Genomic DNA, 23069 nt, shown 5'->3' with positions numbered 1-23069 from the left:
AGTATCTCAGAAACTAATCAGCCGATTTCGTTCATCTTCAATACTAAATTTTATTATCGTGAGACCCAAAAGGTGTACACAATTTCAAATTTTCATGTCGATTATTTTTTGAGTTTCAGTAGACACAAGGTATTTTAAGGAAGAAATGAAATAATCAGAAGAAAACTGAATTGCAGCAGGTGAAAGGGTCATCTCGCGACTTAGTTGCATAGGCGCCGTGGCGACGAGTATTTAAAAATAAAATAAGGGAATAGGTCAAAAGGTTTATCCTGCCCTTCTTACAGACTATTTGTGTCCGTGCATGTGGACCACCTCATATTGAATTTCCAATTTTCAACTTCATATCTTCCCTAAATTTGTGAACCAATTCCTCACATCAGTGTGCATCAGTACTACGACCGACCAGAGCAGCACCAGAATAAATTGATCTATTCGACATCAAAGGCCGTATCTTTGGCGTTCGTAAATACTCGCTCCAAATTTCCAAATCAATCACCTCACCAATCTACAGATCAAGGGAATCCCTCTCAGAACACCCCCAGATCTGTATAAGCGTACCATTGGCAAATGCCCTGACCAGCTCAACCACTCCATCGATCCCCTTTTTCAGGGTTAGATAGGCTCAATTCCGTAAACCCCGGGGTAGTAACATAGGTAGCCCAGTGCTGGACTACAGATGGTACAGTGGTCCCACTCCGTAGCGGAAGTAACGCTCCACGGCCACGATGTATGGTTCTGGCTTAAGTTATTTATAGTCCCGAGACACCTTTTCTCTCCCTCTTTCACCCCATCCACATTCCCACCCAAATGCCAGAGCACTACGTTTTCGGTTAGAAAAAGTCTCCATCTGGAACCATCCACTCACTCTAGGAATCCTTGGAATCGGCTCTGTACATAAGCCATTCTGGACCTTCTCACTGTCAATTATTTTTCTTCAGTTTCCTCACTACCACTATCTCACCACTTGTCTATTTCCCCTTCTGGAGAGAAAGTTTACTTCCCAACTCTTGAGACACTCTGAAGAACGAACTTTCCGGAAAATTTTTGTGGATTACCCGAGTGAGAATGGAGAATAAGTCAGTGCCATCGGGAATTTAGATTCTCGAGAGAATCTGGGGGGACTTTGTCCCGTTTGTTTCAAAAAGGAGAAATGCAAAATTCAAGAATGTCTTGACATTTTGTTGCCCCCTTTCCCCTTTGGGCTGAGCCAATTGATTCAGAAAGTATCTACTCTGGAAATTGCCTGACAAAACATCACGGGGAGAGAAATAATCAGCAAATGGTATCAGAAAAGGAACGTAATAATTACGCATCGAAACATAATCCGGAAGTGAAGTCATATTCAATAAAAATTATAAATCAGAGGTGAAATTTCACGGTTCTCTCCTGTAAATGTCACATAGAGTTCGGTAAATATTACTTATCCTTCCCATGAGCAAAGGATTTTATTGAAAGAAAATTAATAATGCAAAAATACAAGCATGTATAAATAATCAATAGAAATATATTTTTTTAATTAGCCTTAGGTAACAACATGTAAAAACAAGAATACTTAAAACAAGTTGAATTGAATACCTCATCTTAATTATATTTTTTGACGTGACAAGTCATAGGTTGTACAATTTTGCACTCGATCCGTTATTACAACTTCAATTTTTATTTTATTTAGACATTACTTGCCACCCCGCGCAATTCGATTTCCCACCAACCGCCCCAACGATCAATTTCCCCCACCACCTATGCGGCCCGACAATACACGATGAGTCGCGAGTCCCGTCCGTTCGTGAGAATTGACGTATCCTAGGGCGTAAAAATCACGCGCCAATTTTGTAAAAAGTATTCAGCGTTCCTGGAAAATGGCGCATCCATTTCACACTTTTTCCCTGATACATCAAAAAATGTCCTGACCCTTTCAGAATTATTTCCCTCTGTCCCTACAAAAACTCCCAAGAAATGACGCCCCTTCACGGATTACGTGACGAGTTACGTAGTTTTTACTGACTATTTCTCTTGCTGCAGTGTAGTTTTTCACTCAGACATCCGTTTCGATCGTAAAAAAGAATAATTGAAAGCATACATTGAATTTAATTTCACTTGTCACACAAATAATCATGTAGAATGAGTTTACAGAGGGGGCTTGAAGGGACATCGAGTACCCTCCCCAGTGGGAGAATGGCTGAGTGATGGGAGTGTGAGGAGAGGGTAGGTAAAGTTACCGTAGCGCCATGCTATGGATAAGGGATGAGAAGTAATGGCACGAGGAAACTCGACGTTGCGATAGGTCGTCGGATAAAGTTATGGCTCGTACACAACGTATGCTAGGTTCGGCCGCTTGTCTACCCCCACCCTCTTCAATCCTCAAATCCTTCCTTCGTGGTGGAATGCTCTCTACCTTTGAGTTTGTTATCTCTACTGGTGCGCTCTCTCTCGGTAGCGTCGGTGAGGCAACCGGGGAAAGGCTGGAGTAGAGGGATTGTAGAGTGATGTTTACGTTCACACGAGGAGTCTGATCCTCACTCTCAAGATATTCTTCTGTTTTTATTTTTTATGCCCAACGAGATTTCTGGGGATTTGTTCCTAAAGGGGGTATAAAAGTATTGAGGTTAAAGGTTTAGAGAGGGTGGAATCGAGGAATTTAGGGGTTCTTCCGGAGAAAATGTTGATGAATCCGCTTTCATTTTGTTGTGAAGTTTTCATGAGGGGAATTTGTAATATTGAGGGTTTTTAGGTCAATTAAATGGGAGAAGGTTTTACGTATCTGTTTTAAGGAACACGAAATCTGGACGATTTGGACCCTCAAATCATTTCAGATCAAGTGGTAAGGACATTTTTGGGTCTCCACCAATATTAAAAATGAAAAAAACAACAATCGCTAATTTTCGGTGATTTTCTCAAGTTTTAGCTGAACTTTCGAAGAAATCGAAATGATTGTCAATTACTCACAGTGTTTTTCAATTTTCCCCAATTTTTCGTACGATAATCTCGGAATCTGAAGCGGAAAGCAAAGCGTTTCTCTATAGATTAATAAACACCAAAGCTCACAGCACTAATAACAAATATCATCGTAAATCAAACGAAATCAGAGAGTCGAAAAATGGAAAGGGAAAAAGATAATGATTTTTGCGTAATGAAAACTTGGCAAGGGTGTCGTAATTAACAATACTTTGTATCAATTGTCGCTAGTTTCCTTTATGAAACAATGCTCTTCTACAAAAATGAGAAGAAAAGTTGAAGTTCCCATATTTATTATCACTTGAAAAAGTTTAAGACGAAGTTTTTATCGTTTCGGAAGAGAAATGGTGGGTAGACGTAGTTATGGACGGAGATTAAGAATACAATTATAACTCGTCTGCGGATAAAGATTCTATACTGTGGAATATTACGAGAACATTAATTCAAGAATTAGGGAATGAAAAAAAAACCACGGTGATATTATTATTATGAGACAAAGAAGTAAAGATTACTGTTTCCATCGAAATCAGTGAATATCCCATTAATATTTCTGATGACGTTTAGCTTTCATGAATACAGGTATACAAATTCATCCCCGAGGTACCTAAACTCATCAAATACAAAGGGTCGGCTAGTACTGGAGGCAATATCTCCCCAGTAATAGAGTCCAATTCACCGCCCCTCAGATAACAATGAAACTTTCCAATAATTCATTATCGCACTGGTTTCTCACTAAATTAGAGGCTGAATTCAGTGTTTTTGGATCGTGTTATCGGTGTTCCAATGGAAGGGGGAAATGAACAACAGAATTTTGGATTTAGTAGTCAGGTTGTTCCGGTCATTAACGTAAGAGAATGACGGAAGCTCGTTAAATAAACACAGTTCAATCTCCATTCAACTGCTGAACTTAAATAACATCGCATTTCAAGTGAATATTTCTGAATGATTCGATCGTAAATAATTGCTTTCGTCCATCACATTTGGATTCACAATATGATCGACAATTTTTCTGATCAATTAACTGGGCCATATTCACGTCAGAATGGAAAACAGATTTTATTTGCGAAGTATATATTTAGTATATGCCGCAGATATATTTCATATGTATGTGCGCTGCCTCATATCCACACCTCAAATTACCTCACATCTACGTCAAAATTGGTCGTGTACCGAAGGTGAAAAAGGGACCGAGGTTGCTACCCATCCCAGGCGCGAATGGACGATGGAATGAAGATTGGATGAAGTTTGATTGAGAATTGACCAACGTGGATCGAACCTAGATTTTCATGGTTGAACCAAGCTTGAATGAAGCTCGAAAAGTGACAAAGTCTCCGGACTGGAAATTCCAGCCTCGATCGAGACTTGACCCACCATCCTCGATCAACCCTTCGAAGTGCCTGATAATTCTCAATTGGGTGTCAAACACGCGAAATAGATTTTTTATTTAGTATTTTTCCGTTCCCTTTTTTAGTACAATCTAAATTTCTATCTCGAGCAAATTCCCCAACAAATTCATAAAAAACTTAAAAATTTCAGGCGCATCATTTGAATGTTTTCGGAATATTGCGCATTTTATCGTTCAGCACATTTTACCTTTAATAATTTACGTCATTTAATTAAAATAATTCTCAATTCCCTGTCCCTATCAGGAACCGTTCTAATCCCTTTATTGACGGTAAACTCATCGCGTGGAATTACTTTATAGACTCTTTCCCCCAATTACTATATTGTCGACTGCAATAATCATTTTTCGGCTTAGTAAAAAATTCTTTATTAGCAGGATTATTGCTTTTCTCGACCCTGAGACATTTTAAAACTCATTTTCCACTTCCCTAATTTTTCATCCAGTCAGTATTGTCGCGACCATTATAGCAGAAACATCTCAACGGAGATCTGTCCCCTTCACTCTTCGTATATAAAATATATTTGAAATTTTGTATTAAAGGTGTTGTGCATAATTTAAGTAAATTTCCATTCTCCTGAAAAGAACATTCAAACAACCACACAAGGAAAACCTCGGTTTGTAGTATATATTCGCAATATCACTCTGTGAAGGACAGATTCCTAGAATTTACAACTCTAGGAAATTTAAAATTGAATGTAGTATTCAAACGAATATAAAACATTACCCAATAATTAATTATCATTGATAACTCGTTGAAGTATTTTAGTAGACTATAATTGGGTATATTGAGGGTGCATAATTCATGAACCTAATAATTATATGGGCTGAATGGAAGATTTACATCTGAGGTTAATGAGTCGTGGATTCGACAATGACATCAAGCTTCAATCTATCCTGGACAAGACTCCTTCAAGATTGGATTGAGATTCGAAGGTGCATATACGGCTCAAGTTGAATCAATATAGGATTTAACGATGGAATCAAGATTGCTTCCACGCTGGGTCTCCCTGGCGCGATCTCCAATCCCGGATCTATCTTGTTTCCATCGTCAGGATGGACATTTTTCATCTGGGTACGATCCTTTATGTACAGTGTACCTTAAAGTAACTCTACCCTTTCAACAATTTAAAGATGAACAAAAAGTATTCAAAATTTGTAGAGTACTCAATCCCATTTAGAACTGTAATTTTTCTCCTCAATTTAATTATCGTTTCTGTTTATAAAAGAAAATTAAAAATCCAGAACAGTGTCTTTTAGGGGAAAATCAACGTTTCGATTATGTCAAAAATTAAAATCGGAAATCTTGGTCATTAGACGTCATAAAATTCAAAGATTTGATTGCTACTGCATAAAAGGTAATCCACGATTTGTAAAACAAGCTCTATTATTTATTTATAAGGAGGAAGGGTTTGAAAAAATGGCAATACTTTTCGAAATTTAATTCAAATAATACTGACTATGTATATGTCATTGTACTCATATAAATTAGTTCGAAAATTTGGTTACTGAAAGCAATCAAAACCAGCCTTTCCGGTGGGTACAATACCGACCGAAAATTATAGCTATTTTATCACACTTCCAAATATATTGCAACCAATAACGTGATATATCACATAAATACCTTGATCCCTTTCCCCTATCTCTTCATTCATATTATAAAATTTCATCATTTTCATGGCTCTCGAAAAAACCTAAAAACTGTCCTACCTCCTATCATAACTGATTATATTCTCCCCAACTTCGGACAGGTGAATGACCCTGAATATCGATAAAAACTCCACATACCTTGAGTGTAGAGCGCAGCCATGCGGCGCAGTGGGGTAACCAGTTCTCGATGGTGTATGCCGTAAGGGCGGTTCATGACTGTGACCCTGACCCGGAGGGTAGTTATTGTTGCAATTGCTCAGGGGGCCACGTAGGCTGCCCGGTAGATGGCAAGGAGCCACTGCATGATCACTGAAACATCGACAAGAAAATTTGCAAATTAGATACCTCCAACTGCTACAGCGAACTTCAATTTCAAAGAGCCCTCGCTTCCCTACCGACAGCGGAGAATGCAGTTTTCCACTCCCTTCTTTGCATCTCCTGCCCCAGACGGTAAAACAAATTTCGTGCTCGGTTGATAGAGACAACACCGCCAACGAAGCGATAACCAATTTGGTAATTTGTAGCGAAGTTCAGAAAGGACTTAACGACTATATTGTTAGTAATTAAAACAGTTGACTCGATAACTCGACTGATAAGAGCCCCTGGGAAATCACACCGACAAACGTCCCAGTTAGTCCCTTATCACTGCTTTACAATCACTAGTTTAGAACGAGCAAGTGGGAGATTACAGGTGGGAGGAGGTAGATAAAGCGATACTTAACAACGTCCCTCCATTCACATTCCCTCGTTGGTAAATAATGTGTTTAAATAGTTCGCTTCATAACTCCACATTCCCACGGGACCTTTTTCATCGCAGGGGAAATATTTACATCGTAAAGTACACGTGCCACTCATTCACTTTAATTATCGTCTCGTTTAATTAATGAGCCAATGATTGCAGTGAAAAATTAGGGGATTTGCAGCAGCTGTTTACGATTCCTATTATTTCCCAATGTTAATTCAGGAAATCTGAGCTGTGAATTCATCAGCTTTGTGACAACTGCCTCAACAACTCAGGATAAATTATCGTGTTATTTTAAAACACGATAATTATAGACGAGGTGAGAGATTTTTTTTTCCTCGCTGTCATTGGTAGGAGGTCTCTCACCTGTTTGCAATTATCTACGTTGGGATTCAGTAACGCAAAGAGTACTTCCGGCTTTAGCGACAGCTGTGTCACTGGTTCCTCTGACGATTCACGACAGTCTAGACATAAACATGAGAATTTTCTCCTCATTTTTTTTTCAAAAACAAAGTTGGAGTAGCTGAGGGGTGGAAATTTAGGTGCTCACGGTTGCACGAACGTTACATTGTTTTCACCGTAAATATCTGGAAAAAAAGAATTGCTCGAGGACTTGGGTCAGGTGAGGACGTATCGCTGCGTGGGCCTGAATATTTCCGGTCTCACGACCTTCAACAGTTGTAATCCCAACATTTTTAGCGATCCGTTAGCTGTTACGCAAATAAAAATATTTCTCTGAAATTGGACACATTAAAGTTTTGTTACCGCGGCCATCCATATTTTTTTCCTCACCAAACTTCGCTGAAGTTGTGGCAAAAGTTTACGGCTGATAACAAATAACGAATCAAGTCGATGAAATAAAAAATTTATGAGAAAAATCGGTGGACCAGGTGTTGTAGACCCCCCTAATATTTTCATTTACGTTTTCAAATTATCGTAATCCTTGTCGACGTTCCCCTGATTCAATTATTCTTAATGTATACTCCTTAATTAAAGTTACGTCCAATGAAGCCTAATCCATCTTTTTTAATTTTTTAATTCCCAACAATCTTAGACCCTGAGAAGTTCCAAAATCTCCCGGTCCATTTTTCCGCGAATCTTCAAGTGGATAGAACTAAGGACTCCTTTAATTTTAAGTTCAGTTTCAATTTGGCACTTCGAGGCAGTTACGTACCCGAGCTTCAAAATTCTTCCATAATTTGGTTGTTAAAAAACTAGTGTTTCTCAAATAAAATATCAGTTTTAACAATAAACCTGTCTTCAGAATTTTATTTATTGAGAATGCAACACGGCATATTTCAGTAACGAAGTTGTCAAATCAGATAATTTGACTCAGGTCGGAGTCGAGTTGTTCAGCAATATCTCCGAATCTGAGAGACACAACGGAATTTTTGTGATAACATTATTTCGAGATAGATTCGATATTGGGTGGAGGTGAGTTGATGTGACAGGACATCACTGGAGAAAATAAATTTTAAAGGAACCCTATTAATTCACTCAACTGCAAATTTTATTCGCTCTCGGCTCGCGCCACGTTTTATCAGGAAGTTAGTAACACTTTAACTGATGAGTAATTATTGTTTTGAAAACATTATTGAATACTCGACGATTAATATATCGTTGGATGACTTAAAATTATGATGAGTAGCTCAAGAGTCGATTACAAGTTTATGGAACATCCAATCGAACATAATGAAAATATAAATGACCCGATCTTGAGATTTCAATCGTTTAAACTAATAAAATGAAAATATATCAAATGAAAGATAACGACTTTACGCTAAAATTATTACAGATGTGATATGCGACAGTGGCATATCAATGATGAAATTAACAAAGTTAGTGTCCTGACAATCATTTATCCGATTTTAAACTCATAACAAATTCAGTTGACGGACAGTTAATCTGAAATCCGAACGAAAAGTTCAACTGTCACAAACTTTTGCCCTAAATCATGTGTCGAAGAATCCAAACTATTTGTCAACGTATTTTCCATATCATTGAATAACTATTTCATCATATTTTTGGAGATTCCAGTAGAAAGGGACGATCTAGAGAAAAGACCTTCGTAGAGTTAGCGTGACAAGGTCAAAAAGCAAACACGCTCTGACCTCGCCTCACTAAAGTTACGGAAGTAGGGAAAAGTAAACTGGCACCACAGGGGTCAGTTATTCCCTTCTTTACGGGTCAAGTGGACGGGAGTTACAATCCAAAAGGGGAACATCATCGTCATAACCTTGTGAGAACGACGCCGTAAACATCAGAAGAATATCGATAAAGCAGTGAATTCAGAACATTAATATTTAATAATGCGTAATTGTCAATTAAACAATCACACGGAGAGAAACGTTGAATAATAATTACTGGAAAAATTTCGTAATTCTGGCACGAAGTGTCTTTCACAGAAAAATTACTAAAGCAATTCGAAGGTTCAATAAAGATATTGGAAATGGGTTATTTGAAATAATAATTCTGGAAATAATTGAAACTATTTCTCTACTTTATTATTTAACTCAAATAATTGTGCTTGGAAGACACATCCGCTCTGTACCGATTCCTTAGAAGAACTAACTAGATTTACAAAGGGAAACGACACCCTGGACCTTTTAGTCAAAGAATCCTTTTCATTCCATTTTGTCTACATACTTAAAATCAAACCTAAACACCATACCTCATACTTCTCAGAATTCCAGTCCATAAAAATGTTTTTTCAATTTAAAGTATAAACACTCAGAAGAGAATGAGATTAATTTTTGCTTTCTATTTATTTATTTCATGAAAAATCCACCAAAAAAAGAAACAAAAACAGACAGAAATTTGTCTATGATATCATCTAATATTCACGTCCATTTGGTAATTTTTCGGTGAACAACTCACCGATACAATATTAATCACCTTTGTGAATGTATTTTATCGACAGTGCATGGTATGTGTGGACAAAAATTAACCGTCTGGCCATAGCTGCGTTTAGTCCATGTCAGTATTTTATAGTTTTTCGCAGAACAATTACGAAATGTTTAGAATAGTTTTAATTAACAGAACCAGAGAAGGAGGAGAAAGAAATGAGTGAACAAGGGCTTTTTGTGGAATGGGTCCAGAGTGTGAAAACTTTGGTCACTAAGGGTTAGTTGCTCTGGAGACATCATAGGAGAAAGATATACCTTCTGCGTGCGACAATAAAGAATTAAAGTTTACAGCAAAATCGTTTGATATTATTTAGTAAATTCCTGTCCACAATCCAATGAATTTTATTTAAATTTCCTCTCTATCGAGGAAATTACCCTTGTGTTGTATATTAAATTCATTGTTTTCTGCTAAAAAATGAGCGACTCCTTCCCAATTAATTATTTTACACATTTTTTTGTTGTATCAGGTGTACGATATAATTTTCCAATCACGTAGGATAAATAAAAATCCTTTGTCTCGCTCATGAAATAATTCACCACTCAATAGTATCGTCTATGGTATTATCATTGAATTGAGAGATTGTGTCATTCATTATTTATCTATCCACTCCGTTATGTGAGAAAAAACTACCGTAGATAAGAATGACTAGGTCCGGAAGCAAAACACAAGATGAATTGTTTACTTACAATGATAAAGACACGAAGTGGATATTTCCTCAAGGAAAAAGTTCTCAGATTTAACCCCGAGGTGACAGCAAAATTGTCGACATTGATGCATCACTAACAAATACATCACTCGAGCCCAAAGACACTTTGACATCAGTCTCCCAAGAAACGTTGGGCATTTTCTACTTCAAAAGAGAAATATATTTTCTGCAAGACATATTCGTGTTATTAACCATCGTCGGTATGATCAATGCGACAATAGTGAAAAGATTGTCCCGTTTGAGTTGCGATAAATCCTTTGATGGTGATGTGGTATCATTAAGTTGCGATGGAGTCTGCTGAGACGTCTTTGATCGAGACAGGAAATTTTTTCTCAGATAAACTCCGTGGTTGACCCAGTTTTTGACGGGGATTTGCAAATGTTAGGTTCAACATCGATTTGATTTGATATCTTTGAAGGTATACTCCTAAATTCCTCGATATTTAATTTTATTCACAAATATTGCTTTAATAAACCGTTAAATTATTTTCTAAAGATTGCAGAGAGTTGAAAAATAATTGATTGGTAATGAGTTCACTTCAGGGGATTTTATAAGTCCCATTCAGCACTCAACTCAACTCCCAAGCCAAGGTGTACGCTGTCAAGCCTGAATTGTATCGCTTTTGCGCTCCTATAGAACGAAGTCGATATGGGAAACCATAGAAAATTCAAACCGCTGGTATCTTCGGGTACTCTATTAGCGACCTCTCCCCGCTCGCCGTAGCCGCAAGTTCAAGCATTCAGTTCCATGGGGAATCGAACGCACGACCTTTTGCATAGTAGACTCGAGCCTAACCGCTTCGGCCACTAACGTCGGTACTTTTCGATTATTTAGTTTATATGGTTATCCTATGTGGATAAGGACTACAATTATCATGTTGGTAATCTTGTGGCCGAAATTTACAATTTTCATATTTTCAGGGGATAGTTTCCCAACTGTAAAATGCATAAGGCTGACTTAATGTCACACTTTGACATTTGACACTATTTATTATTATTATTTGATATTATTTCATGTTTCACCGTGTGCGAAACAAGTACGACAGCCTGATATCAAGTATATCTGATCAGGTACGAAGTCAGGTCATGCCCGGAATCCGGCATGCAGTGGTATATTGGGCCCTCATTCAGGCTAAATAAAACTACCGGTTTCTAGTGTCTGACAAATGGTGAAAAACTGCCAATTAACATTATAAAACGTGAAATGAATGTAGCGTATGGGTCATGATTGATAATTAGAATAAAAATTCGGAAGATAAATTGTCAAGTCAATGTGTGATAATCGATCAGTAAATATACTAAGAAATAAATTGGAGATAATTAGTTTCGAAGTGGATGGATATAAACAATACATCTCCACTTAGCGGTTCATACAGCGGATAAAGCGTATGACAGACGTGAACTTCAGAATGGCACGTTGGAGCACACGGGATTTCAGCGATCATCAAAGATAAGCAGCTTCGCGATGGATTTTATGGGCGAATCAGGTTTAACCAAAAACTGGTGAAATTTGTCGAAGTGAGCTGGTTCACGATACAGTAAATACAGCTACTACAGTCAATAATTTACTAAAAATTTGATTACTCTGTTAGATTAAAAAAAGAATTAATAGTTGCGTTGAATTTCTAATTGCGTAATTGTTAATAAATTACTGTTGACGACTACAATGATTTTTTATTTTTTAAAAATTTGTTCATTGTTTAAAGTGATTAACTCCCATTTGAGTTATTAATACTCCTACAATAATTTTAACGGGAAAATTAAGAAATAATATCTTGGGATGAAGAAGAGATATGTTCATTAGAGTTCATGACATTGTATTATCTCAAGAGATATTGCAGGTGCAATCGTAGGTAACGATTCTTCAGTTTCGATAATTATTTTCGTTCATAACGACGCTAGTCATAGCGGTGGTAATATGAGATGTTCCAGCGACCGTGTCCTTACGTATCATGACGGTATTATAATTATAACAATTATCAAAATACAATAAAATCCGAAATTTTGGTTATTTTTCCCACGACACTAAATTATTAAATCGAAATGCTCTGGATAGATACTTCAGGGAACAGTTTCTTCAGAAATTATGATGCCATACCAATGACCTTGACCGTAAGATCACTCAGAATTGTCAGTATTAGTTTATCGCTCACAGACAACGAATGGATCTATAAGAGATCCTGATGTGATCAATTTTTAGTCAGTATTCAGATTATCTGCTAATGCGCTTGACGCTATCGATCAAACATGCAGATTGTGAAAGTGATATTACTGTTATTTGTCTTAAGTTGTGCCCTTGACATCCGAGTATCAGGTGAACGATCTTCCAATTGTTTTCGTAAACATGAACATTCATAAACATTAGCTTCAACCGCGGGAATCACCGAACATCTTTCCTAATTAAATTTATCACTTCGTCTTTTCATTAAATGACCTCTAACCTTTTAAGTAACTTCAAAGATTATTGAAAATTATTTAAAATTTTCCAGAAAACTCGATCACATTTGGAATCGTAATTTTTTGTGAATTTCACAACCGTTTCTGCTTTTTATTAAAAAAAATTAAAAAACCAGACGTTAACAGTGTCTTATGGAGAAATCAACATTTCCGTTGTGGATAAAGATTAAAATCTCAATTGTTGACCATTAGATTCACAAAAAACAAGAAATTTTTTGACACTTTGTAAGAGATAATCTATCACTCTACACAAATATAATAACGAAAAATTCGCCATCCCCCTTACATTTGTAGATAATATTCAAAAATTGAGCTGAAAGATAAGTCATCTTATTTCGGTTTACTCCTCCGTTATCAATATATTGCCACTTCCTCATGTTCCAAATTTGAAATATTTCAGAATAAACCTTATTGCTATTAATATTATTATTATTAGTTCCGAGTAATTGCAAAGATTGATAATTTTTATTGAATCCTCATCTAAGGTCATTGGTTGAATAATAATCTTCTAGTTCAAGTTAACTTTATCGATATAACTACAGTCATTTAGTCCGTCATTTTTCTAAAAGAGTGAGCCAAGTTGACCGCGCATGCGCAGATGGTCCCCAAATTTTGTATTTTTACTTGTCAAATCATCCGACATAATTTCCAAATAGAATTAGAAAAATCGAAAATCGAACAACTACAAAACTTCCATTCGGAAGCAAGAAACGTTGCTTATGTATCAGACATAACGGCAGATTAGAAATAATCGATTATTTCATGGTCATAATCATTTGATAATAGATAAATAGCAAAGATAAGTGCAAAACAGACGACAACGCCACGGACTTACAAAAAGATATCAAACTTTATAAATTCAAGGTTGAAATCTTCTTTTTTTCTCAGAGAAGTCGGTAGAGTCATAATTGATTCATATGTAAAAATATAAAATATTTAAATAATAGTAATAAATCACTTGTTTTGCATTAAACAGGGAGTTTTAAAACATTTTGGATCAAGTTGTGGACACCCAGCGAGACCCCCAAATGGACAGATCATTGTGACCGTAACTGCAGAGCAGTTTGCATCGAGCAATTCAATAATGGTGATTACAGTATTGGATCAAAATGCAATAAAGATGGCTGGTGTGTTTGCAAGTAAGTCCATGAACTTTATCTCCCAGCATTGAATCATTCTAACGCTATTTTCGTTACAGGACAAGCGGCGGCTCCCACGTAGTTGCGAATACATTATTATCGTCTATTTGTTTTTACTTGCTGTACAAATTCTATTAATACTCGACATCCGAAAGCATCTACCCTATGAAAGTTACATTCGGCGGCTGAACAGTGTGACATTTGAAGAATCTGAATGCAGAGGATGGTGGAGTAGCATAATTATGGCTGTTCATTTAGCAACATTTTTAATGATTATCCAGGAAAAAAGGAGGAAAAAGAAATGAAATGAATAAATTATGAGAATACATTTTCTCGATTTTTATCGTAAGTAACTCGAATTCGTTTCTCGATTCTTATCCCTCCAATGCTAATCCCAAATTAACATATGATGAGTAATTTTATTCTACATTAGAGAAATTTTATTTTAACCAATTTAGAACTTTCATTATCTGCATAGAAATTACTGGACTGGAAAAGTAAAATTTATTATGCGCTGGAATAAATTTCTCTAGTCAAGACCAAACATTTATCATCATTTATTAGTTTTTACCCAGTATCGGGACAGAAATGAAGTAATGATGACCTATGATACAGTTTTTTAGAATGAGGCGGTTATTTTTATCAAAGTTTGCCTCAGTGTAAGAATATTTCACATTTAATAAATCATAAACTGTATTTCTGTGAGCGTAATTATCATGATTGTAAACGTAGTTCCCAATTGAACTTCATCCGCAGCAGCTGAGAGTGTGAAAGGTTATTTCTTAAGGTTGTTGTCATCTGAAATATTTACCAGACACTTTTTGTTTAAATTTTTACCACCAATAGTCCTAAACCGTAACTGTGAAATCATTACTTTCTGTTTACGATTGTCCGTTTCGAACTTAAGATAGAGATTTTTTTAATTGGGGTAACTTGTCACGTGTTTGAATAGAGATTATCGATTTTATTTATTTTTTTTTTGTTGAATAGAAATTGTTTGTGGGAGAAGCTCTATCATTGAATCGAGACAAAAAAATTAGCTCGATTCACCACACGAAACTTGATTGATTTTGTCTTCGAAAAATAATTAGACACAGTTGATGAATTTATGCAATGAAGGGGATTCACAATGAAAAATATTCTATTCATAAAAGCACAAGCACATAAACCAAATTAGCCACACAAGCTATCAGACTTTTTCTCCATTGGTTAATCCCAGGTTTGAATATACAATGAAATGAAGTTTGGATGAAGCTTGATTAAGCATTGACCAAGGTCGATGCGGCCTGGATTCTCAATCTTGGACCAAGCTTGGATGAAGTTCGAAAACTCACAAAGTGTCCAGGAATGTCCACCCTCGATCAACCCTTCGAATGGCTATTCGAAGCCTGATAATTCACCAATAATTAATTATGATCGATAACTCCTTGAAGTATTTTAGTGGAATATAATTGAGTACATTGAGGTACGTAATTCATGAGCCTAATAATTATATGGGCTGAATGAAAGATTTACGTCTGAGTTTGCATCAGTCTTGGATTCGCCAATGAAATCAAGCTTCATTCTATCCTGAGCTCTCTAGCTTGGAAGAACAAGACTGTTTCAAGATTCGATTGAGATTCGAAGGAGCATTCACAGATTAAAATGGATCAATATAGGATTCAGGCTGATCTACCTTGTTTCCATCGTTAGGATGGATATTTCTCAATTGGAATGTATTGTCGGCGGGAAATTCAAATACGTATAGTTATATTTGACCTGTCCACGCGCAATACAATCAATCAAGTGACACTACAAACTGTCAAAAAATTCGTTCTCAATCTGGATCGTTTGAGGCTCCATAACTTTTTCGGAACTTTTGCCCAACAACCTTAAGCGTCAGTGCCATTCGATTTTCTTGTGTTACTCCCTAAAGCTCGATCGTTTTCCATTATCCCAAAAACGTGAAATGTCGACGACTGACCCAATTCCAGATACAATTAAACTTATAACTCTGTATTTATACTGACAAAGCGTATTATCTCATAAAGCAAGAGACAACAAAAATGAGGGGACCGACTGCGGTGCGAAACAGGATGGCGAACCGCACAACAAAAGAGAATTTGTACTGCGGCGTAAATCCGCGGTGAACATCAGCGAAAGTGCACCCAAGAGATATGAGAAAATGGGGCTTTATATGTGGAAATGTATGGTGAATCGAGGGACAGGACAATGACACTTGCGGAATTGTCAGGGTCATGGAATAGGGGGAAGAGGCGGTGGAGCGTGCGCCGGATAGCTCAATGAGGTACATCACACGTGCTGTTGACAGTAGCGTCAATGCGTCTCATTAAGCGTTCGTCAATTTTCCAATTTTCATTACATGAATGGCTCAAATGAAGCCCTGAACATTGCAATCTGTTCATCTCATGGAGATTAATGAGAATTCATACTGCTCAACTATTTTTTGGTGGAGTGACATTTATCATGTTCCGCTGAATTAAAAAAATATATTTCAACTGTGGATGAGCACACGCTTCATATATTGTCTTTATTCCCTGACTTCAGTATTTCGATAAAATACACTGATATAGAACGGATTGGTTTTCCCGTTTAAAAGAAAATGTGGCGTTGTTTGGTAGCTTTTATGAATATCAAAATATATAAATATAATCTATAATATACCCGAATGGAAATTTAGCTCTGGTACGGATCAAGCTCAGATCAAGTCAGACGTGATATTCGATTCGATTATATATTGCATATATTGTATACACATATATATTGTATATTTTGTCGCATTTTTGGCCGTTTTATATGTCACATCATTCAGATATATGCAAAATATATCCTGCGATATAAAAGAAATCTAGACTCACTTTTTTCTTTCAGTTTCTTATTTTTTTCCTGAGTTTTTTAGTGAATGACTGCCATTTTTTTCAATTTCCTCACTGCTCGATTAAGACAATAAATAATATCATTTTCATGACGCTATACAGAAAAGTAAATACACATCGCCCCTTTCCTACGTATTTATGATCAAGAGTATATTTTTTTTTGTTTAACCTTCTCTATCGTGTTGAAATATTCATAACAGTGTATATACACGGAGAAAATTATATAGGAGAATCGACTGTGAAATACGGTAAAATAGGTTGATTGCATCGAACCGATAAAATTCAGGTGCCAGTACCGGAAATATTGTTGCAAAATACTCTTCCCGTTAAATACGAGAAAATTCGTGTTATCGTATACCGATCATCAGCCAACTCAATATATAGTTAGCTATGTCATTCGTACTTCATATAATCACAGTAGAGTCTCGTTACAGTCGCTCCCGTTATAATCCCATTTTCCCTTGATCGCTTTTTCGCTAGTGCAGAGACGTTACCGCACTCCCTACCCTCCGCCTTTCGCTTCGCGAATGTAAACACTTTGATGACACAGAAAAACCTAAGCGTAAATTAAATTTCGCTCGACGTGATTTACGCTTAACGCCAATATGATGTCGGGTGGGTGTTGTCACTCATAAAAGTCCTAATTGCGCGTTAAAAAAATAGATTTTACGGTGGCAATAAAAAGGTAAATTAAATCAAAATAAGGAATCTTCTGCCTGTTACTAAGTCTATTTTACGCTTCAGAAATGAAAAATTACGATCTTAATAGAAATTTAGTTTTTGATGTACTCTAACAAAATTTACACGCAGAAATGAGAATTTTTCAATCTAGGATGAAAAGTTGGTTCCAAGGGCGCAATTAAGTCTTGACACTAGGGAGGAAAGTCAGTCTCTCAGGTGGGAAATCCTGATTCTAGGGAGGGAAGTCGATCCCTCGGGGGGAAAGTCAAGACTTTCCGCCCTTAGGAATTAGTCTTCACCCTAGGGTGGAAAATGCTCACTTTCCTTCCGGTCAACAAAGAGCAGAGTATGAACTTTCCGTGCAGTTGAGTTTGGGAATTATCTTTAGAAAATATTCATTTACTAGAGAGAAGTAGTTATTTTTGGGAGAATTTTTTGATCTCTCTATGGTTATACGATAAACATTATATTCTGCAAAAAATAGCGCCCCAAGTCCGGGAAAATAGTCTGTGAGCGACGCCGAGAAAAAGCTCATTGAAAGAACGTCTAATCTCATATCGTTCCTTAAATCGACACTTTTCTCGGCTTGGCGCACAGTATAGTATTTTAACTCGGCGAATTATATCGACCCTTAACGTGCCATAAATTTCTCATAACGCAAGTACTGTTCTGCCCTGCTTATAAACGACCATTTTTTATTTAATCTCAAAATTTATTTTGAGAATATGGACTCAGCAAACCGGTCCAAGGTTAGTATAATGGTCACTAGGTAACAAAAGGGCGACAAAGTAACGATTCCGAAGTGAGGATAAGAGGATTAATTAACGGAAAAGAGGGCGGAAAGGGTCGAAATATTAAAAGAAAATGAGGATAAGAGCATAAGGGAAAAAATGACGTTCAGAACATAAGCGCCTGATGGAAGGGTCAGAATGTAAAGGTGAAACAATAAAAGGATCCGGGTGTATCCGGAAATAAGTTCTTATTCCCTTCATTCTGACCTTCCCTACTCAGCTGTTATTTATATTATAATTATCATCATTCACAGCTTATAATCTGCATAGGAAGCCGTAATTACTTTTATCCTTGAACTTCGAAACATCATAATTATAAATCTGACAGGAAATTTTTGATAATCTGACTACATTGTGGAAATCATAATAATATTTGTGACATTCCATGGGAATTCAAGCGATTTCAACCCTCTCATAAATGTAACATCCCGCATTTTTCCATTTTATTTTTTACTGATCCTTTTTATCCCCAAATTTTGACTTTTTCGCAAAATCATTCACAGCTACCAGTAATGAGTAACACAAAAATTGTAAAAACAACTAAAGTCAGTTTTTAGGGGAAGAATTGAAAAATTGAGAATGGACAAACATATTTACAAGCAAATAAAATATGATGATGGTTGATACGTCACGAGTTGACACGGAATTTATATGTGAATTCACTTTCGTATGCAATAATAAGGAGAGTCTACTGTGCTCCTTGATTTCATCGCATGTTTTATGACAAAAATTTTATGTGACGATCTGATTCTATCCAAATAGGAGCCAATAACAGTGTTCAACTACTCGAGGTTTCGGGATCACTGTTCAATTTCACGATAGTTTTAGTGAGATCAATTTTATGGCCTTCCCATAAATGGCAGCGGCATAGTCGAACGATTCAAAGTATCATGAAAGATCTATATAACATTACAAGACCGTGATATGATGGGCAAGTTCATAGCAGCAATAAATAGCACTAAATTTGTAGTTAAATTTTTATTTTATAACCCCTCTTGTGCGCAATAGAGCTGCAGGAAAGTGAAGGTTAATCCGAATCCACAGGGGTTGTAACTTTACTGAGAAAAGGAGAGTCATTTTTTCCATTCCCATTCTCCAACAGGATTCCGTACAATTTCATCATTTTTACACATATTTCTACATTAATTTTTTCATATGAAAAATTCCACATGGATTTGATGATCATAAAACCGATAATATTAAAATTTTAAAACATTTTCTAGGAATTGTCAAAGTAGCATAACTTTAAAAATATTTATTCGCAATAGAACTCAATTTTCTCCACAAAAAAGATTATGATAAACATTTTCTTAGACAGGAACTTTCATCAAAATTATACCGCCAAAGGATGCAACATGAGGTGAAATCACATTTAACTTTCGAGTCTCATTTTTGCGATATAACTAACCCTCACTCTACGCTTGGGCCCCTCAAGGTCAAATTTTTATCTAAAATTTCTTTCCATATTGCGATCTTCCTTAAACTCCAAGATATTTATTAGAAACGGTCAATAGTCAAAAGCAAGAGTTATCTCATCTTATCTCGTTGGCCTATCTTATCTTATTGGTCAATGTTCGAAGTCAGAGTTTGTGGCTGAGGGGAGGGATGGGAAAGTAGCCCTGGGGTTCCCAATGCGGCCCAAAGTGCGGTGAATTGTAGACGAGCAAATCTTCAAAGCGAAACTTAAGTTCATACACCCAGCAAAAAAATGAATGAGTAAAAAAAAATTTTTTTTGGGATAGTGGCAAAGAGTTATTTTTATTCAAAAAATATTTTTCGAATGTTGGCAAAGAAATATCATTTAGAAATAAATTATTGTCCATTTAGATGGTATTTGTGATATTTTAAGGCCATCAATTTTTCGAAATGGTTAACAATAAATCGAAGTAAACCCCCATTTGCGTTAATTCAGGAGAATAATATTTTTTTTACTATTAGAATAAATATTTTTTTCATTTTCTCTTGTTATTTCTCTTCGTATAGTGGCTCAAACCTTGACAACGAAACTTTGAGTCAAGAGTGGACTTTAAAAATGATCAAAGTGAATCTAAATATGCAAAAATGGAAACGTAACGATAAACAGCGACTATTGTTTCTGACTCAATAAATTACATTATAAAATGAACTGGTACAAAATAATAATTGTTGACAACAGTAATGACAAGTGTAATAATAGTTATTCTGAACAATGAGCACTTTGCAATTGGCAAAGGTTCGTTTCACACTCGTCATCAACAACAATTATGTTTTTATGTGATTTCATTTAATAATAATAGTCTTGTACTGTCATATAACATCACGTATTTACCTTTTCTTTCCCCCCTCAATAAACTTCACATACATTCGTCTGTTCTCAAATCTTCAGTTTTTTATCTTCATTCCTATTCAGCGAATGTGTGAATCCTTTTTGTTTGTCTTTTTTGCCTCAGATTCTTTTCATAAATGTTTATTAATTAAATCGTCAAACTCTCGTTTCATTGTATTATAATATAAATAATTATTTTGCGATTCTCGCTCAGATTGGGTAACACGGAGACGAATAGAAAACTTATAAAACAATAATGACAACGAAAAGAAATAAAAAACATTGTCAGAAACCCAAAAACTTGCAATTAATTCCAATAGTTCCTAGAAATGCACTGAAGATTATTTTGTTAATGACATTTGTTTCGGACAATTAAATGCCAAAAATCCCCATTCAAAAATTCGCTTTAAATTCTTATTAGAAGAATATTTCGTTGGCAAAATGATATATTAAATATTTTTTTGGCAGTGTGACATTTGTATTCCATTATACCATAGAGAAACGAAGAGAATATTCAATTTTCCTATCAGTTGTTTGAAACATCAGATTGCTGAAGCATCCGCAATTTTTTCCAATCAAACTCACGGACAAGTCTCAACAACCGACCCACATTTCGTCCAATTACTTCCACACATTTTAGTGGACATTGCAATCACTGGCTTTCCCATTGATGTGAACGGCGCCGATTTATTGTTCATCCACTTCTGAATTTACCCATTGACCAGATAAATTGAAAACGAAAGCTGGATATTTTCATAAAGGACAATTAATGAAGGATAAATATAGGTCAATCAAATTAAGAATCGAAGCATAGGAAAAAATTTGATGAAAAATGTTACCCAATTCGCGAAAATAATCAATTTAAACAATTTTGAAGTTCTGTGAGGATTAAAATGAATTTTTGAGGGAATTCTCGCATATAATACCACAAGAGCTCCGAAATTATGGGATATTTCCCGATAGGTTCGTTGCAAACAAATGAACGTGTCAAGTTTTCCAGTTTGAAAATCACGAGCGCGAAGCGCGAGTGATTTTTCTGGAAAACTTGACGAGCTTATTTGTTTGTAGGGAACCTTGAGGGAAATATCAGATAATTTCGAAGTTCGAGTGGTATTCGGGGGATTATTTTTTGCATCCAAATCTTGGCCGATAGAATTGCACCATGAGACATAATTTTCAACGAATTGCCATTAATCTGTCAGATACAATTGAGGGTTACTTCAACATTTGTTTTTTTTTATATATATCAACATGCAAAATTTCCAGTGAAATTTCCAAGAATATCCACTGAAATACCGTGTTGACTATACAAAATAACGTCGAATGGTGCAATCCTATTGGCCAAGATTTGGATGGGAAAAATAATCCCTGAAATTCTGCCAGTTTTTGGTGAAGAGGTGGAAAATTGAAATTGGTTCACTAATTTTCGAGATATTTGCGAAAATTGATTCAGAACGAATTGGAAATTAAAGAACGGTTGTACCAATCGAACTGAATTTTTCATAACTGTGATTTTACGAAATTTGACGTTTATCGGAATAATTTGAGTGGTTCATGCCTTTAATTTTCTAAAATTTGCCCCGTTAAAACTGCGGTACGCGAAATATATGTGGGATTTATATAACGAAATATAAATCAGACAGATATATTTTGCATGTTTTTCAATCATAAAATTACATAAAGATTTATTTAATTTTTAAATAAAGGTAAATCGGTCCAAAATGCTGTATGTTACCTATATGTAATAAATGTAATGTATAAGTCACATACTTTAGTAATATGTGTACATATAATCGTGGCATATATACTGTTCCGTGCGGGAATGTCATAATGTGTCCCCATTGTAACTTTTCATAATGAAATGTCTTGTAATATTACAATACCGTAATAAAGAGAGTCAATACCGACAATAACTCGTCAAGGGGCATCAACATCGTGTTTCGCAAGGGCGTTAATCCAAAAAAAATCACCCCTCCGACTCCCAATCAGAAGCACCTGAAGTGAGCATGAATGAAGAAGCCGTTTGACTGGCCGAATCATTGATAATAATAAAGCCACTAGGATATGCAGGTCGGTACCTCGCGTTCCAATCGCCAGCTGAGCCAACAAGTTTGAGGCCGTTGGCACGAGAAGGCAGATGTGTACGGTGACGCCCGCGAGATAAGATAGAATGTGCGAGAGGAAAGGAGAAATAATCTGACGCATACTAGATGCTATAAAAAATAAATTGAATAAAAAATTATCTCCTCAGACGAGTCAAAAATTAAATCCAACTTTCCCTCGACTGAAGCCGGGAAGACGCGAACGGCGAAGCGAAGATGAAAGTTTATTTCCGAGACGCGTGATTCATCAAATAACTGGTCTGAGTTTATCACAAATCAGTGATCAAATAATCTAATCAGTTATGCAACATAGATTATTGCCTTTAACATCTTTCAATTTGTTCTTTGATTTGATTGAAA

The 23069-nt window shown here is 36.0% G+C and overlaps 2 protein-coding genes across 6 annotated transcripts in view; one reads left to right on the top strand and one right to left on the bottom strand.

Annotated features, from left to right (window-relative positions):
• Kmr (kramer) overlaps positions 1 to 23069 on the bottom strand; it is a 278588-nt gene that overhangs the window by 201077 nt on the left and 54442 nt on the right. For all 5 annotated transcript variants that reach the window (XM_064125086.1, XM_064125071.1, XM_064125078.1 and 2 more), the window contains one exon: positions 6143 to 6313. In XM_064125086.1, coding sequence (XP_063981156.1) covers positions 6143 to 6313 — 171 coding nt within the window. The remainder of the gene's footprint in view (positions 1 to 6142; positions 6314 to 23069) is intronic.
• On the top strand, positions 12514 to 14303 carry LOC135160077 (uncharacterized). The gene is made up of 3 exons (XM_064116257.1): positions 12514 to 12672; positions 13792 to 13954; positions 14014 to 14303. The coding sequence occupies exons 1-3, from the start codon at positions 12606 to 12608 to the stop codon at positions 14090 to 14092; spliced, it is 309 nt and encodes a 102-aa protein (XP_063972327.1). The 5' UTR covers positions 12514 to 12605; the 3' UTR covers positions 14093 to 14303.

The sequence above is a fragment of the Diachasmimorpha longicaudata genome, chromosome 1, assembly GCF_034640455.1.
Source record: "Diachasmimorpha longicaudata isolate KC_UGA_2023 chromosome 1, iyDiaLong2, whole genome shotgun sequence".
Taxonomy (NCBI): domain Eukaryota; kingdom Metazoa; phylum Arthropoda; class Insecta; order Hymenoptera; family Braconidae; genus Diachasmimorpha; species Diachasmimorpha longicaudata.
This window is presented reverse-complemented; position numbering and strand designations above follow the sequence as displayed.

Excerpts from the sequence above, each read along its gene's own strand:
- LOC135160077 (XM_064116257.1), top strand. The coding sequence starts at position 12,606 with ATGCAGATTGTGAAAGTGATATTACTGTTATTTGTCTTAAGTTGTGCC. Across the intron at positions 12,673-13,791 it reads CCTTGACATCCGAGTATCAG|GGAGTTTTAAAACATTTTGG; the intron begins GTGAACGATCTT and ends TGCATTAAACAG. Across the intron at positions 13,955-14,013 it reads GATGGCTGGTGTGTTTGCAA|GACAAGCGGCGGCTCCCACG; the intron begins GTAAGTCCATGA and ends TTTTCGTTACAG.